A 16,407-nucleotide genomic window follows, 5' to 3' on the forward strand; every position below is an offset into this window, starting at 1 on the left:
ATTTTATAATTTTAGTGTATCCGACGCCAAGTTTAACACACATGTTAGATATCCTAGGTGAATTCTAGTAGGGGTGTTTCAATTTGGTATCAGAGCAGGTCGATTCAGATCGTGCCTTGGGTCATTAGAATTCAATAAGATGTAGTGTGGCTATTGGGTTCCAGATATTTATTCCAAATGTCATGTCTGGCTGAGCCTGATCAACTCAAACTATAGTATATGACAGTTAGAACAAATGTCTGAGAGCTGAATATGACCTTGGAGGAATGAAGCGTACGAAGAAGGAAAGGCATGATGTGAAGTTTATAATGAATTCTCTTAAGGAAGTATACAACGCCAATGGTGGCTGGTACCTGTGCAGTTTAAATTAGTCAGTCAGAAAGAACCAGTTTAGAGCCTAAAGTCAAAAGTATAGAGGAATTATTGGTAGTTATTAGCAAGTAAATCCCTAAATTTCGAGGACGAAATTTCTATAAGGGGGTAGATTGTAATATCCCGCTGAATTTGTAATAAATTGTCGTATCAGTTACATGTCATAACGGAAATAATTTTCAAAGGATTAATTACTTATTGAGAAATCGACGATATTTGGTAAGTTTCTCGTATTACTATTCCAACGGACATGAGAAATTAAATGGTTACGAATTAACGGATGATAATTATGTCTTTTTCACTTGAAGGGCATTTTGGTAATATTTCCACCTAAGATTATTTAAATGAAAAATCCCTCACTTTCTTCATTCTTCTACACTCTTCTCTCACAAAAAAAAAAAAATCAGCACCTCCCTCTTCTCTTCCTCCTCCCTCACGTGTTTCATTCTTTCACTCCCACCATTACCTATTTCACTTTTGTAGCAAAATCAAGCTAGAAATGACATTTCATGTTGTAGAAAAATGATTTTGTGTTGTGTTTTGAGCATTAGAGGCAAGCTTGAGCAAGAAACAAGAACATTGAAGCTAGGGTTTGGCTTGGTAAGAAGATTGAGGCAGGGGCTGAATGTAAGTATAAGTGATTAATAGCTTAAATTGAGGTAAAAGTGATTATTTTGAGAAGAAATTCAAGTTATGTTGATTGATTAGAAGTAAAAGTTTTTACTGCCTTTGGGATGCTGTGATGACTCTGTTTTTGGGCTGTTAGTAGTATAAATTTTGTTGTTGCTGCTGTTTGGAATGAAAAGTTAGAAGTTAAAAGTCATAAGTTGTTCCAAAAGCTTCCATAATTGATCATTGAGTTAAATAAGTTAGAATTTCTTTATGAATGGTGTAGGAGCTGTGTATACATATTTTCTTTGATTCTGGAAAATTTGAGTTGAAATTGAATTGTCTAGAGGTCATAAGCTGTCAGTAAGCTGTTTTGGGAATTTTGCCTTAAATGACTAAGTTGTGGATTAACCGGCTGTATAAGTGGTTCATGGGGCTGAGTATATATGTTGGAACATCTTTGTTAAAGGATGGGTCGAAATTAATTTGATAGAAGCCATAAGCTGCTAATTAAGCTGTTTGTAAGTGCTTAAATAGCCAAACGACGTAGTTCTGGTGCAAGGACTGAAATTGAAATTTTCGTGTATGTTGGTTGATGAAGTAAGAGTATGTCACAAATGAGTTGAGTTGTTTTGGAAAGAGCAAGACCTATAAGCCAAGACATAAGTTATTTTGGAAAATGGATTATGGAGATTTGGAGCTAGCAAAAGCTGCAAATTGTGGATAAGCTGCTTGCAATTTCGGGACTAATGCCAAGGTGAGTTCCTTTAGTTTAGAACCCACCTTTGGGGATCAATTATGATTATGTTAGATTATTGAGATAATATGAATAATTAGATCATTTTTATGATTATTGGCCGACTGTGCAAGCATGACTATCATGCCATAGGATTGGTACATTTGAAACATAATAAAAATGAGATAGTAGAATGATTATTTCTGAATTAGGTTTGGGGTATTTTGATGATGAGTATGAACATTTGAATTAGAGATTGAAATTGATGAATTAAGATGTTGGGCAAATTAATAATGAATTTAAAGAACTCACACATGAGTCTTTATCGCTGAGGAAATAGTGCAGTCATATGCATATTATATGTTTGATGTTTTGTTTGTTAGAGAATTAAAGTTATTAATTTATTGGTATGTTAATGGTTGATATTAGTATGTGCTAGAAAGTAAATTAAATTTGTTGTACCGAAACTAACTGTGATTGATGTGGTTTACTGAATTCTTGAAGTGGTCTGATGAATAAATGCTAGGTAAGTTAAACCTAGAAAATTATTGATGTCCTAATTGCATATGAAATGATTTGAAAGAAAATTTGAAATGCACTCTATGAGTAATATGCTCACATTGAATTATAGAAAATCACAGAAAAATGGAACGAGGAGAAAAATTGAAATGAGTAACATGCTCATAGAAAAAGAAAGAGAAAGAAAAGAAGAAAAAATGAGAATATTAAGAAAAAACTCCGTTTGCTGCAACGAAGAGATAATGCAGCCTATGAACAAATTGTTCATAGTATTTTAAAATTTATATTCCGTTTGCCACAACGAAGAGATAATGTGGTATATTTCCGTTCGCCACAACAAAGAGATAATGTGGTATATTTCCGTTCGCCACAACGAAGAGATAATGTGGTATATTTCCGTTCGCCACAACGAAGAGATAATGTGGTTTATGTACAAATAATGAAAAGAGATAAATGATGAAATAGTTTATATTGAATGGTACAAATGAGAAAATATTTTATATTGATGAGATAATTTATATTGAGTTGTATAAATGAGAAAATAATTTATATACTTTGTTGATAGTAAATTCACATCATGAGATGAGATGATAAAGTATACGGGAATGTGTTAAATTTCAGTAGCTTTGTTCTTTAGAGAAGTGTATCGATATGAAAATTTTATTTGGAATGAATTAGCTACGAAGCAATATTTTATGGGCATTCTACTAATCGTTGGAAATGAGGAATTTTAGTTATGGAAATCCGGCTTAGTTAGCCGAAACTAGTTGTTATCAGAAAAGAATCAGAGACATACTCAAATAAGTATGTCAAAGTATAAGTTATATCAGAATACAATAGATTGGATATATGTTTATGATTAGTGTTATGTTTATGATTAAAGTTATGAGTATGACTATATTTATTATATGATCAAAATAGTATTTCAGGCAGCGATTTTAGTTATCCCCTGATCGCTCAGTTATGCATAATGAAATTGTATAAACTCAAAATGGGTTGAGGTTAGAAACAGATGGCGATCCTAGGTTTACCGAGGTTGCCTACAACCTAGGATAGATGGAACTCACTGAGACATCTTGTATCACCCCAATCCCTTTTATTTATTTCAGATGTACAAGTTACCATACAATAAGGATGGCTCGTGATGAAAAAGCAGACATAGCTGGACCATGTAAAGTACACGTCAATGGAGGTAATAGGCAAGAAATTATATGATTTGTATTCAGAGAATATTTATTTATTTTATAATTTTAGTGTATCCGACGCCAAGTTTAACACACATGTTAGATATCCTAGGTGAATTCTAGTAGGGGTGTTTCAATTTGGTATCAGAGCAGGTCGATTCAGATCGTGCCTTGGGTCATTAGAATTCAATAAGATGTAGTGTGGCTATTGGGTTCCAGATATTTATTCCAAATGTCATGTCTGGCTGAGCCTGATCAACTCAAACTATAGTATATGACAGTTAGAACAAATGTCTGAGAGCTGAATATGACCTTGGAGGAATGAAGCGTACGAAGAAGGAAAGGCATGATGTGAAGTTTATAATGAATTCTCTTAAGGAAGTATACAACGCCAATGGTGGCTGGTACCTGTGCAGTTTAAATTAGTCAGTCAGAAAGAACCAGTTAGTAACAAATGTATGTTAGAGCCTAAAGTCAAAAGTATAGAGGAATTATTGGTAGTTATTAGCAAGTAAATCCCTAAATTTCGAGGACGAAATTTCTATAAGGGGGGTAGATTGTAATATCCCGCTGAATTTGTAATAAATTGTCGTATCAGTTACATGTCATAACGGAAATAATTTTCAAAGGATTAATTACTTATTGAGAAATCGACGATATTTGGTAAGTTTCTCGTATTACTATTCCAACGGACATGAGAAATTAAATGGTTACGAATTAACGGAGGATAATTATGTCTTTTTCACTTGAAGGGCATTTTGGTAATATTTCCACCTAAGATTATTTAAATGAAAAATCCCTCACTTTCTTCATTCTTCTACACTCTTCTCTCACAAAAAAAAAAAAAATCAGCACCTCCCTCTTCTCTTCCTCCTCCCTCACGTGTTTCATTCTTTCACTCCCACCATTACCTATTTCACCTTTGTAGCAAAATCAAGCTAGAAATGACATTTCATGTTGTAGAAAAATGATTTTGTGTTGTGTTTTGAGCATTAGAGGCAAGCTTGAGCAAGAAACAAGAACATTGAAGCTAGGGTTTGGCTTGGTAAGAAGATTGAGGCAGGGGCTGAATGTAAGTATAAGTGATTAATAGCTTAAATTGAGGTAAAAGTGATTATTTTGAGAAGAAATTCAAGTTATGTTGATTGATTAGAAGTAAAAGTTTTTACTGCCTTTGGGATGCTGTGATGACTCTGTTTTTGGGCTGTTAGTAGTATAAATTTTGTTGTTGCTGCTGTTTGGAATGAAAAGTTAGAAGTTAAAAGTCATAAGTTGTTCCAAAAGCTTCCATAATTGATCATTGAGTTAAATAAGTTAGAATTTCTTTATGACTGGTGTAGGAGCTGTGTATACATATTTTCTTTGATTCTGGAAAATTTGAGTTGAAATTGAATTGTCTAGAGGTCATAAGCTGTCAGTAAGCTGTTTTGGGAATTTTGCCTTAAATGACTAAGTTGTGGATTAACCGGCTGTATAAGTGGTTCATGGGGCTGAGTATATATGTTGGAACATCTTTGTTAAAGGATGGGTCGAAATTAATTTGATAGAAGCCATAAGCTGCTAATTAAGCTGTTTGTAAGTGCTTAAATAGCCAAACGACGTAGTTCTGGTGCAAGGACTGAAATTGAAATTTTCGTGTATGCTGGTTGATGAAGTAAGAGTATGTCACAAATGAGTTGAGTTGTTTTGGAAAGAGCAAGACCTATAAGCCAAGACATAAGTTATTTTGGAAAATGGATTATGGAGATTTGGAGCTAGCAAAAGCTGCAAATTGTGGATAAGCTGCTTGCAATTTCGGGACTAATGCCAAGGTGAGTTCCTTTAGTTTAGAACCCACCTTTGGGGATCAATTATGATTATGTTAGATTATTGAGATAATATGAATAATTAGATCATTTTTATGATTATTGGCCGACTGTGCAAGCATGACTATCATGCCATAGGATTGGTACATTTGAAACATAATAAAAATGAGATAGTAGAATGATTATTTCTGAATTAGGTTTGGGGTATTTTGATGATGAGTATGAACATTTGAATTAGAGATTGAAATTGATGAATTAAGATGTTGGGCAAATTAATAATGAATTTAAAGAACTCACACATGAGTCTTTATCGCTCAGGAAATAGTGCAGTCATATGCATATTATATGTTTGATGTTTTGTTTGTTAGAGAATTAAAGTTATTAATTTATTGGTATGTTAATGGTTGATATTAGTATGTGCTAGAAAGTAAATTAAATTTGTTGTACCGAAACTAACTGTGATTGATGTGGTTTACTGAATTCTTGAAGTGGTCTGATGAATAAATGCTAGGTAAGTTAAACCTAGAAAGTTATTGATGTCCTAATTGCATATGAAATGATTTGAAAGAAAATTTGAAATGCACCCTATGAGTAATATGCTCACATTGAATTATAGAAAATCACAGAAAAATGGAACGAGGAGAAAAATTGAAATGAGTAACATGCTCATAGAAAAAGAAAGAGAAAGAAAAGAAGAAAAAATGAGAATATTAAGAAAAAACTCTGTTTGCTGCAACGAAGAGATAATGCAGCCTATGAACAAATTGTTCATAGTATTTTAAAATTTATATTCCGTTTGCCACAACGAAGAGATAATGTGGTATATTTCCGTTCGCCACAACGAAGAGATAATGTGGTATATTTCCGTTCGCCACAACGAAGAGATAATGTGGTATATTTCCGTTCGCCACAACGAAGAGATAATGTGGTTTATGTACAAATAATGAAAAGAGATAAATGATGAAATAGTTTATATTGAATGGTACAAATGAGAAAATATTTTATATTGATGAGATAATTTATATTGAGTTGTATAAATGAGAAAATAATTTATATACTTTGTTGATAGTAAATTCACATCATGAGATGAGATGATAAAGTATACGGGAATGTGTTAAATTTCAGTAGCTTTGTTCTTTAGAGAAGTGTATCGATATGAAAATTTTGTTTGGAATGAATTAGCTACGAAGCAATATTTTATGGGCATTCTACTAATCGTTGGAAATGAGGAATTTTAGTTATGGAAATCCGGCTTAGTTAGCCGAAACTAGTTGTTATCAGAAAAGAATCAGAGACATACTCAAATAAGTATGTCAAAGTATAAGTTATATCAGAATACAATAGATTGGATATATGTTTATGATTAGTGTTATGTTTATGATTAAAGTTATGAGTATGACTATATTTATTATATGATCAAAATAGTATTTCAGGCAGCGATTTTAGTTATCCCCTGATCGCTCAGTTATGCATAATGAAATTGTATAAACTCAAAATGGGTTGAGGTTAGAAACAGATGGCGATCCTAGGTTTACCGAGGTTGCCTACAACCTAGGATAGATGGAACTCACTGAGACATCTTGTCTCACCCCAATCCCTTTTATTTATTTCAGATGTACAAGTTACCATACAATAAGGATGGCTCGTGATGAAAAAGCAGACATAGCTGGACCATGTAAAGTACACGTCAATGGAGGTAATAGGCAAGAAATTATATGATTTGTATTCAGAGAATATTTATTTATTTTATAATTTTAGTGTATCCGACGCCAAGTTTAACACACATGTTAGATATCCTAGGTGAATTCTAGTAGGGGTGTTTCATTTAACTCACCACAATTACCCACAACCAGATTTGTCAATTTGTCAAAGGAATGTTGATTGTCACCCCAAACTTTGTTCAGATTTAATGAGCTCAAGGTGAGGATATCTAAATTAGGAAACACAACCTGCATAGAAATAAATTAAACAATGAATGGTTAAGGTAAATACATAAAGAAACGGAGGGAGAGAACTAAGCCTTGGCCATTATTTCTAACAATGAATGGTTAAGGTAAATACATAAAGAAAATTAAAGCTCGAAAATTTTTTTGGACCTTTATATCTTACATTCCTACAAGTTTACATATCAAAACTAATAGTTGCCTGTTAATGACTATCAATTTATCAAGTAATTTATCCATGCTGAGATTGTTCCTTTTACAAATTAATTAAATATTAGGTTATTTCTTGTACCAAAAAAAAAAAAAAAAATTAGGTTATTTCAATATAAATAAGTGCAAAATAAAATACCTGATCCCCAAAAAATAGTGCAGGAACCATCTCCAACCATTGATACTTCCGCTCATTCATGGAAGACTTCGACTCATAAGAGATGAAATTATCAAGTTTGGGCAAATGTTCTAAAGTCAGAGAATGCAAAGAAGGAAACTCAATTTTTTCATTAATGTCATTATCTGCACTTGAATCACGATCTTCGAGAATTATCTCCGTCATAGAATTGCACTGACAAACTTCAATCTCAGAAAGATGAGAAAGTCCCTTAACCATTGAATAGGAGAGAAGATATTTTAATTGAACACAGTTGTTGACTTTGATAACACTAAGCTTTCCAAAAGAATTAACTTCTAGTCGGCCATGACATATTAGCTCCAAATTTTTGAGATTCCTAAGAACAACTTTTTCCAGATTGATAAAGCAAACTTGGACTGTATTCCTCTCGGTAGAGTCAACTATGAACTTCATTTTTGCATTATTTTGTATGTGGAGGAGCTTCAACAATGGAAATCCTTCCCAATTGAGTTGGAAAAGCACATTTTGAATGACATCTACTTCATCCAAGTATAAATTCTCAACCCCTTTAATCAATGCTTTAATCCCATGCTCCAAATGTATGCTTGTTCCCAGTTTAAGCATCAATGTATTCAAGTTTCCCTTCTCTATTTCAACCCACTGCCATACCTCTCCAATAGCTATTTTGAATTTTTTCAGTTTCTCAAACATCAATTTCAAGTCCCTAGGCAAAACCCAAACCTCGGGGATTTGTAACTCCGGAACAGTCAAGTTTGACAATTGTCTAAGCTCAGCAAGGCTAGCATTTTTGTTTTGCTTAGCAGAATTCTCTTCTTCCCACTTAACAGAGGTATTTCCCAGGTACAGCTCCTCTAGCGTAGTCAAGCTTGATATGATGTTTGATGGGATTACTTCAATTCCAGAATGACTCAAATCAAGCATTCTTAGTTTAGTTAATTTTACTATTTCGCTTGGTAATTTAAACATTGATGATTGCGCAAGGCTGAGAATTTCTAGATTTCTCAGAGCTCCTATTGCATCCATATTTTCCAACACACATTGATCCAGACACAATGTTTGAAGACTAGATAGGGACTGAAAAGAAGTTGGTAACGAAGACAAGTTCAAGCCTGTTAAATCTAACACTTGAAGGCTTTCCATGCCCTCAAAAACAATATTTGAGATCTCTACAAAGGGATCAGCACTCTTCAAGAAGAAAAACTTAGCATTAGGACAATCTAACCTTTGAGGAAGCTTGCGGACATTACACCCATATAAGATGATCTGTGAGATTTTTTGAAAATCCTTCGTTGGCCACTCCTTCAAGTCAGATATGTTTTCCTTCACAAATACATGTCGGTCCCTATGTGCTATGGAGACTGCTACATCACGAACATAGTTATTCATTTGGATCTGCCCATCTGTGTTACTTTTATCCAACAAACAAGAAGCCTGCAGAGATAGGATTATATTGTGAAGTTTGTTTCTTGCATCATACACAGTATTTATATCCTTGAATATGTTCAAACCCATAGCAACTTTCAGTAAGTATTCTGCATCAATGTCTTGTAGTGTAGAAGAAAGCAAGAAGATATCCTTCATTTCTTCACTCACTAACAAGTTGTAACTCAACTCCAGAGTAGAACGAGTTTTCATATCCATTCCTGCATGACTATTACTTTCTAATTGTTGTAATGCATCTTCCCAAACACGAATATCCTTATTGTTCAACCCTCTTGCCACTGTCACAATGAGAACAGGCAAGCCAGAACATTTTTGGGCAACTTGAGGAGCTAAACTTTGTAAACTAGTATCTTTAACCTTGTCACCAACCATAAATTGAAATAAGTGCCATGTTTCTAATTCATCCAACAGTTTCAGTCTGAAAGTGAATTCTTCTTCAACCTCCCTTTCCAATAGCACATCCTTATTGTTGGAGGTCATCAACAATTTGCAGACATTTTGTTTCACATTTTGCTCAATATTTTGTTTCACATTTTGTTTGGTATTTTGTTTATTTTGAATGCGAGATGTACATTCATCTCCTAATGGAATTCCTACTTTCTCCAATTCAAATGTAGGCCAAATATCATCTAGAATGACTAGGATAGTTTTCTCAGCTTTGATTCTTTGTCTTAGACAATTTGCTCTCCCAACAATAGTCTCCGCCCTAAATGTAAGATTCAACTGATCTGCAATCTCCCCTTGAATTCTCCTAATGTCTGGATTTCTAGATACATTGGCTATAACAACTGCATCAAACAATTTTTTGTGCTTAGTTGTTTCAGCAATTTCCTCCACCACGGTGGTCTTACCCGCGCCATCTAGCCCATATACCCCAATGTTATGTGCATTAAGGTCTTGTAAAGCCTTTAAAATTTTGTCGTTAAACAATTCCCTGGTCTCAAGCTTTAACCTCCTTGTCCTTAAAAAATTTTGATCTAGTGGAGGATGGTAACCAACTCGATCGAACTTTCCTTTTCCTTGTAGTTCAACAACTTTTTCTGAAATCTTGAAGGCTTTCCTACTAAGTTGATGACGCCAAATCAAATTGGGGAAAGGAAATATAGAGCACCTGACATTAGCACGGCGAGGATCTTCACGAAGCTTATTTGCCTTCTCAATGAGCTCATTCGCATCCTTCAACCAGTTCACCACATCAGTTTCAATTTCATTACCGTTCCTTCTTTCGTCTTCAGCAGAATGGTTCCATCTTACTCTTGCAGCATCAAGTTCCTTAACACGGTTTTCTAGCTTCTTGAAATTTCTTTTGTACAGTAGCGAATAACCTGCTTCATGTCCAATAGGAACGACGGTACACTTTGCTACTTCTGCAGTAATTTGAATAAGAACATCCATTCTTTCTCTCGTCCACGTCTCTTCCTCTTGTGCCCTGACAGAGACTGGGCGTGAATATGCGGAAACAAGAAATACTGATTTTTTATGAGAAAAAAATGAGGGAGTATTAAATATGTAGCTTTTTAATAAATAATTGTTATTTTTCAATAAAAAGTTACTAATTTTCGAGTTTTAACTTTTGCAATATTGCACATGTTAAGACAAACCCTTATTTTTATTATGTATATCAATAGAAATATAATGTTTTCTTTTTAATTGTGCATTGATTATATTACAACTTCACGGTCATTGCCTCTCATTTTATCTTTTATACTTTTTTTTTTCCCTAAACAAGGTTTCTTATTTATTTTTATTTTTTTTGTCAAGTTACCTAGCAACTAAAAATTCACCTCTTAATTAACATATAATACGGTAAAAATACGAGACAATTTGTTCCAAATAAAAAATTAAAGACAAATAAGCATTCCTCTTTGAAATATGTAGAACTGAAGTTTGTGGAAATAATTTGAATTTTGACAATTAAAAAAGTGTTTATTGAGAATATTCTTATGATATCAATAATTTGAAATCTAAATAACAACTTTCTAGTCTTTTAAAATCTTAAAAATCATTAAAATTTTGAATAGTCTTTAACAACCTACAAGATTTATTCATGCAAAAATAGTCTTTTAGAATCCTAATCTAATACACCCCTAAAATAAAATATAATGACAAAAAAAATAAAAAATAAAATAAATAAAAAAACAAATATTAGTTAAAAGATAAAGGACGGAAAAATATATTTTACCTTGACTTGGAACAGTAAACAGTGTTTATTAGAGATCAAATGTAGATTTTCCCTCTAAAAAACAAAATAAACTAAATTTACGTCAAAAATTTTGAAAATGAAAGTTCATTGTTGTTGCAGTTGCGTTGGAGTCCCACATTATTAAGGTGATTGGAAGTATAAATATGTTTGGGCATGTTCGTCCTTGAGTTGGATTTTGGAATGAGATTAAAGCTCATTTAACATGTATCTAAGAGGAAAATTGTTCATGTGGTCTACTTTTAAATCCTAAAATCCGAAAATGTGTGTGTGTGTGGAGATTGATTGAAAGTCAAGTGATTGAACTCAAATGGTTAAAGAGTTTCACCACCACAAATTGTTTGGGAGAAGAACCGATTACAATTTAAACAAATATTAGTCGGACTTTACTTACCCTATAACAAAACTCAAGATTACTCAATCTATTTCCTTTAAAACTAGAGTATTTAAACAAAACAAGAAAAAAACTTGGTTGAATCCATCTATGCTTGGCATTGAAATATTAGCTTGTGAGAATTGTTTACGTTTCTGTATTTATTTCATTTAACCCCATTTCGTTATTCTAATGGGCTTCCCTAGTTTGAACTATTAGTTTAAATTCCTTAGAAAATTGTTGTTGACACTTCATAGTTTGCTGAAAAACACCAGAAAAGTGTCAACAACAATTTTCAAATCCTTATTCCAATTGGTTGGTCAAACCCAACTTGGAGATCGTCCTTTTGTGTGATGCCTTTTTCAATCCGTAAAGCTTATTGGTGCATTAGATTATCGTTCAACTATTTTGCAATTCCATGGTGAAACATATAGTATATGTGGGACACACTACATGGAGATATAGCGCTCCTCTTTATTTAATTTCAACCTGATTGTGATCTGGTGCATTGGTGTTTGTTCCTATTTTGGTAGCGATGTATTTCCTTTTTGGCGTTGTGGGTTCTGTCCAATTTTTGCGTCATTCAACTTCTAGCTTTTTTTGATAGGTTGCTTGTCTTATTCGGTGCAATTTAGTTGTTTTTCAGGTGCGATTTGGTTGTCTCCAGCATCTTTTTATATGAACGAGCTCACATAAGTTGGTACTAGAGAAATTGTATTTGAGACCTTGAGAGGAGCACACTCCAAGGTCTTAAGCTAACCCAAGTGGTTATGTTTTCAAATCTGTCTCTTTCTAATGTTTATTATGCTCCTAATCTCACTTTGAGACTTGCTTTTATTAATCAATTGTGTGATTGTAGTTACTATGTTATGTTTTCTTCCATTCATTGCCATGTGCAGGATCCACACTCCGCGAGGTTGATTGGGACACACTACATGGAGATATGACGCAATACATTGTATCCTTGTTCTACAATGTGTTTTTCGTGGTTATGGGAATGGTCAAAAGGGTTATCGTTGTTATGATCCTTCAAGTAAAAGAATTGTATGTTTTTCGTCATGTTGTGTTTCTTGAACATATATAATTCTACTCTTTTTCCTTTTTGTTTCACATATTCCTTGCATATCCGAGTTAACTAATATTGATTATTTTGATCTTGATGATAGTATCTTCAATAAGTGTGATTTTGAGAACTGTAGAGACAGTACTGGTGCTACTTTAGATACAAATATCACTCATATCCGGCTAACTATCAAACAACTTCTTGCGACTGTTGATTATACCCCACCTCCTCCTTGTGATCGTAGGTCCACTTAATTGTCCGTTTTGCTTTCTTTTCTAACATATATTCAATGTTTTCTGACCATTTTACTATGAAGAAACTATTATTAATCCTCTTTGGAAACATGCTATGGTAGATGAACTTGCCGATAAATGTGGTATTGGGTCTTGTTGGGTATATGAAATTAAAACTGAGTCTGATGGGTTAGTTGAACATTACAATGTTTGTCTGCTCGCTAACAGATTCACTCAGAGTATGATATAAATTATGAAGAAATAATCGCTTATGTGGCCAAGAAGAGCGGGAGGTGGAATCTTAGTTTATCTTACTATTACTATACCTTATATTGTTTATGAAGTGTGCATGTTGTACGAGAGTTTGTTATTTTTCCCACTATAAATTAAGGGGGTAGAGTGTAATATCCCACTTAAATTTTAACGGTATATTTTATATCAGTGAACTAAGTTGGAGAAAAATCTAATTAAAAGGGCAATTAGGTAATTTTCACCTAATGAATATTCATAGTCTAGAGCCTTCTTCCCCTCATTATCTTCTTGTTTTTCTCTCACTTAAAACAAAAATCTTCCTTCATGCTTCTTTCCCCTATCTCCTTCGCCCACCCTACTACACAAACAATCCTCCATAAGTCTTCATTTAACCATTTTTTTTCACACACAACTCCAATTAGAAGATCCTAGTCATCTCTTATGCTAACCACAAGTTTGAAAAAAAAATTCCTCCTTCCTTTATCCTCTCAGCCGAACCACCACCAACTTTTCTTCTTTGTTGTTGATTCAAGTGTTATGCATACATGGTGCTGAAGCTGATTAAGTTTGGTGAACTTGTAGAATCAATTATACATGCTTGGGTTTTGTAAATAACAAGGATTAAGGCTGAAATTGAAGCTAGGGTTTGATTAAGAAAGTGAAAATGGGAGCTTGTGGCACTAATTGGAAGTTGTTTCGAGGTAAGTTTCCAATAAGCTTTGTATTTTAGAAGTTGTGTTGTTAGAGAATGACATGATGTTAGGGGTTGGAATTTAAGAAATTACTAGGAGAAAAGTGGTTGAATTATGAAATTAAGTTACTACATAAGTGATTTTGAAACTAATTATGCATGTTTGGGTGGATAGAAGTGATCATGCTTGAATGTTATGATATAAGTGGCAAAATTCGTATGACATTTATGTTGTATTTTTCGTCATACTTTTGCTGTGTAACCTGGAATTGAATATTTATTGAAGTTTCGGATTGTACACTTAATTCCATTCAGTTCAGATATAAATTTTGTATGTTTCGGATTAGGAATGGATTCAGAAAACACATTTAAAGTTTGGAAATTTATGCTAAAAATGGCTTACGGGTTTGACATGGATTTTTCTGAAATAAGCTAAAACGTGAGTTTAAGTTGGTGAACGGTTCCAGAACTTAATATGTACGTTCAAAGGGTTGAATAAGTGTTTGTTTTGAAGTTGAAATGTAGAAAGTTAGAAGCTGATGCAACAAGCCAAAATAAAATGTTTTGCAGAAACGTGATTATGGAGCCGACAAGAGTTTATTTGGGACTTAAATGGTGTAGCGAATTCAGGAAAATGCTAAGGTGAGTTTCTTTAGATAGTAAACCCTCCATTTTTGGGTAGGAAATTTATGACAAATGATTTATAACCGTTGAGTTAGAATAATTTTGATATAGTTAGCATGGTAATGATTTAGTTAGACACTCATATCAATTTGTTCTAAACCCCTTTTATGTTAATGTGCATGTCTTTACTAGCTCTAATATAGGAGGATGGAATCAAGGCAAGTATTCGATAAATGTCTATGTGTGTGTCTATATATATATATATATATATATATATATATATATATATATATAAACACACACACACATATAACTTTGGAAAAATTGACATTTGATTATGATATTAGTCACTAGTTTATTTTAATTCTTTTACCACTTGGAATCGAATATTTGTTAAATATGAATTGGCCATTGTTCGGCTAAATTTGTTAAATTTATTTTTATAAACATCTAGTAAAGAATGTTATGCAATCCTCCAACTTAGGCGCTAGCATAAGAATCATTGCATATTGAAATAATGGGTACATTTAGAATGAATTTGGATATGAATAACAACTCATGGGTATATTTCCAATCATTGGAATAAAGGAATTTTAGTTATGGAACTTCGGCTTAGTTAGCCGAAACTAATTGTTATTAGAAAAGAATCAGAGACATACTCAGATAAGTATGTTAAAGTATAAGTTATATCCAGAATACGCTATATTGAATGCAAGATATGAAAGTTATAAATTTTAAAGAAATCAGTTAAGTCCCGACTCTCTAACTCTCCGTCAGTAGTGGAGATGAGGCTAATCCATCTTATGAGAAAATCAATTAAGTTAAGTTATGACTCTCTAACTCCCAATTAGTAGTGGAGTCGAGGTCACATCAAAATTATAAGAAGTTATGTCGTGACCCTCTAACTCCCCGTTAGTATTGGAGTTGGCTCCCCGTTAGTAGTGGAGTTGAGGTTCCCCGTTAATAGTGGACAGGCATTCAGTCCTGCACGACGACAAGAGGAGTCCGGTGTTAGCCTCAGATAGGAATTTCATCGGTTATGTTATGGGAATAAATTCCGGGGTTACTCCACTCGGGATTATTCCGTAAAATGAACTCAGATAATATTGTTTGTTCAACGTTAACCGTCTAACATCAATATGAAAAATATGATTATGATTAAGATTATGAATATGACTATGAGTATGATTAGACATCATGATAGTATTTCGACAGCGATCATAGTTATCCCCCGATCGCTCAGCTATGTAGAATAAGAACTGTATAAACCCAAATTGGGTTGAGTTTAGAAACAGATGGCGATCCTAGGTTCCCCAAGATTGCCTACAGCCTAGGATGGGTGGAACTCACTGAGACACCATGTCTCACCCCAATCCCTTTTATTTTATTTCAGATGCACAGGTGGCTTGCAAGCAGGATAGTACGTGATGAAGTAGCAGAAGAAACTGGACAATTATGTTACTTGTCAATTGCATGTATGTTGTACACGCCAGTGGTACTATTTTGTATGTAAAGACAAGTAATTTTATATTTTGTTCAAAAGAAATTTTTTTATTATTGTAATTTTAATGTATCCAGTACTAAGTTTAACACACATGCTAAATATTTTAGATAAATTTAGTATGAGTGTTACAGTAATTGTTGTTAGCGCAATTCTAGCTTGATGAACATGCTTAGAGTTCTCTAGGGTTGTGAATTTGTTGAATTAGAGAGAATGAGAAGAATAGGTGAATGAAGAAAATTGAAGTATTTAAGTTGCTATTTTCATTAATATGTGAAAAAACACGTGAAGTAGCTTATATACATGGTTATGCCAGGTTACTTGAAGTACAAGTCATATAACAAACCCTAACAACCTTACATGGAAAAGGATCGAAGAAAAGGTTGTGGCAAAGGGCGATACGTGAGAGAGGGTGAGAAGACCAGAAAGAGAAATTGGTTGAAATCATTTTGGACAGCTTGTGAATAAAGTTTAATATTTTTATTGCAG

General features: G+C 33.4%; 1 protein-coding gene and 2 long non-coding RNA genes across 5 annotated transcripts; 2 read left to right on the plus strand and 1 right to left on the minus strand.

Moving 5' to 3' along the window:
- The first annotated feature begins 728 nt into the window (after nucleotides 1–728).
- On the plus strand, nucleotides 729–7,060 carry LOC146954682 (uncharacterized). Of its 3 annotated transcripts, none has more exons than XR_015014514.1 (5): nucleotides 729–999; nucleotides 1,583–1,738; nucleotides 3,346–5,231; nucleotides 6,839–6,921; nucleotides 7,017–7,060. It is a non-coding gene; the product is annotated as an uncharacterized LOC146954682 (long non-coding RNA). The 3 variants fall into 3 exon arrangements; XR_015014517.1 differs by lacking the exon at nucleotides 7,017–7,060 and having other exon boundaries at nucleotides 730–999; nucleotides 3,346–3,428; nucleotides 3,524–5,231; nucleotides 6,839–7,008; XR_015014509.1 differs by lacking the exon at nucleotides 7,017–7,060 and having other exon boundaries at nucleotides 731–999; nucleotides 6,839–7,008.
- A 100-nt stretch (nucleotides 7,061–7,160) lies between these two features.
- Nucleotides 7,161–10,376, minus strand: LOC146954683 (disease resistance protein At4g27190-like). The gene is made up of 3 exons (XM_085745586.1): nucleotides 7,518–10,376; nucleotides 7,335–7,338; nucleotides 7,161–7,174 (listed from the first exon to the last, which is right to left on the minus strand). The coding sequence occupies exons 1-3, from the start codon at nucleotides 10,374–10,376 to the stop codon at nucleotides 7,161–7,163; spliced, it is 2,877 nt and encodes a 958-aa protein (XP_085601712.1).
- Nucleotides 10,377–13,410: 3,034 nt separating this feature from the next.
- Nucleotides 13,411–16,113, plus strand: LOC146954684 (uncharacterized). The gene is made up of 3 exons (XR_015014529.1): nucleotides 13,411–13,803; nucleotides 14,364–14,435; nucleotides 15,811–16,113. It is a non-coding gene; the product is annotated as an uncharacterized LOC146954684 (long non-coding RNA).
- Nucleotides 16,114–16,407: the final 294 nt, after the last annotated feature.

The sequence above is a fragment of the Medicago sativa genome, chromosome 1 (genome assembly GCF_051527215.1).
Source record: "Medicago sativa cultivar Bolivia chromosome 1, Bolivia_mono, whole genome shotgun sequence".
NCBI lineage: Eukaryota > Viridiplantae > Streptophyta > Magnoliopsida > Fabales > Fabaceae > Medicago > Medicago sativa.

Excerpts from the sequence above, each read along its gene's own strand:
- LOC146954683 (XM_085745586.1), bottom strand. The coding sequence starts at position 10,376 with ATGGATGTTCTTATTCAAATTACTGCAGAAGTAGCAAAGTGTACCGTC.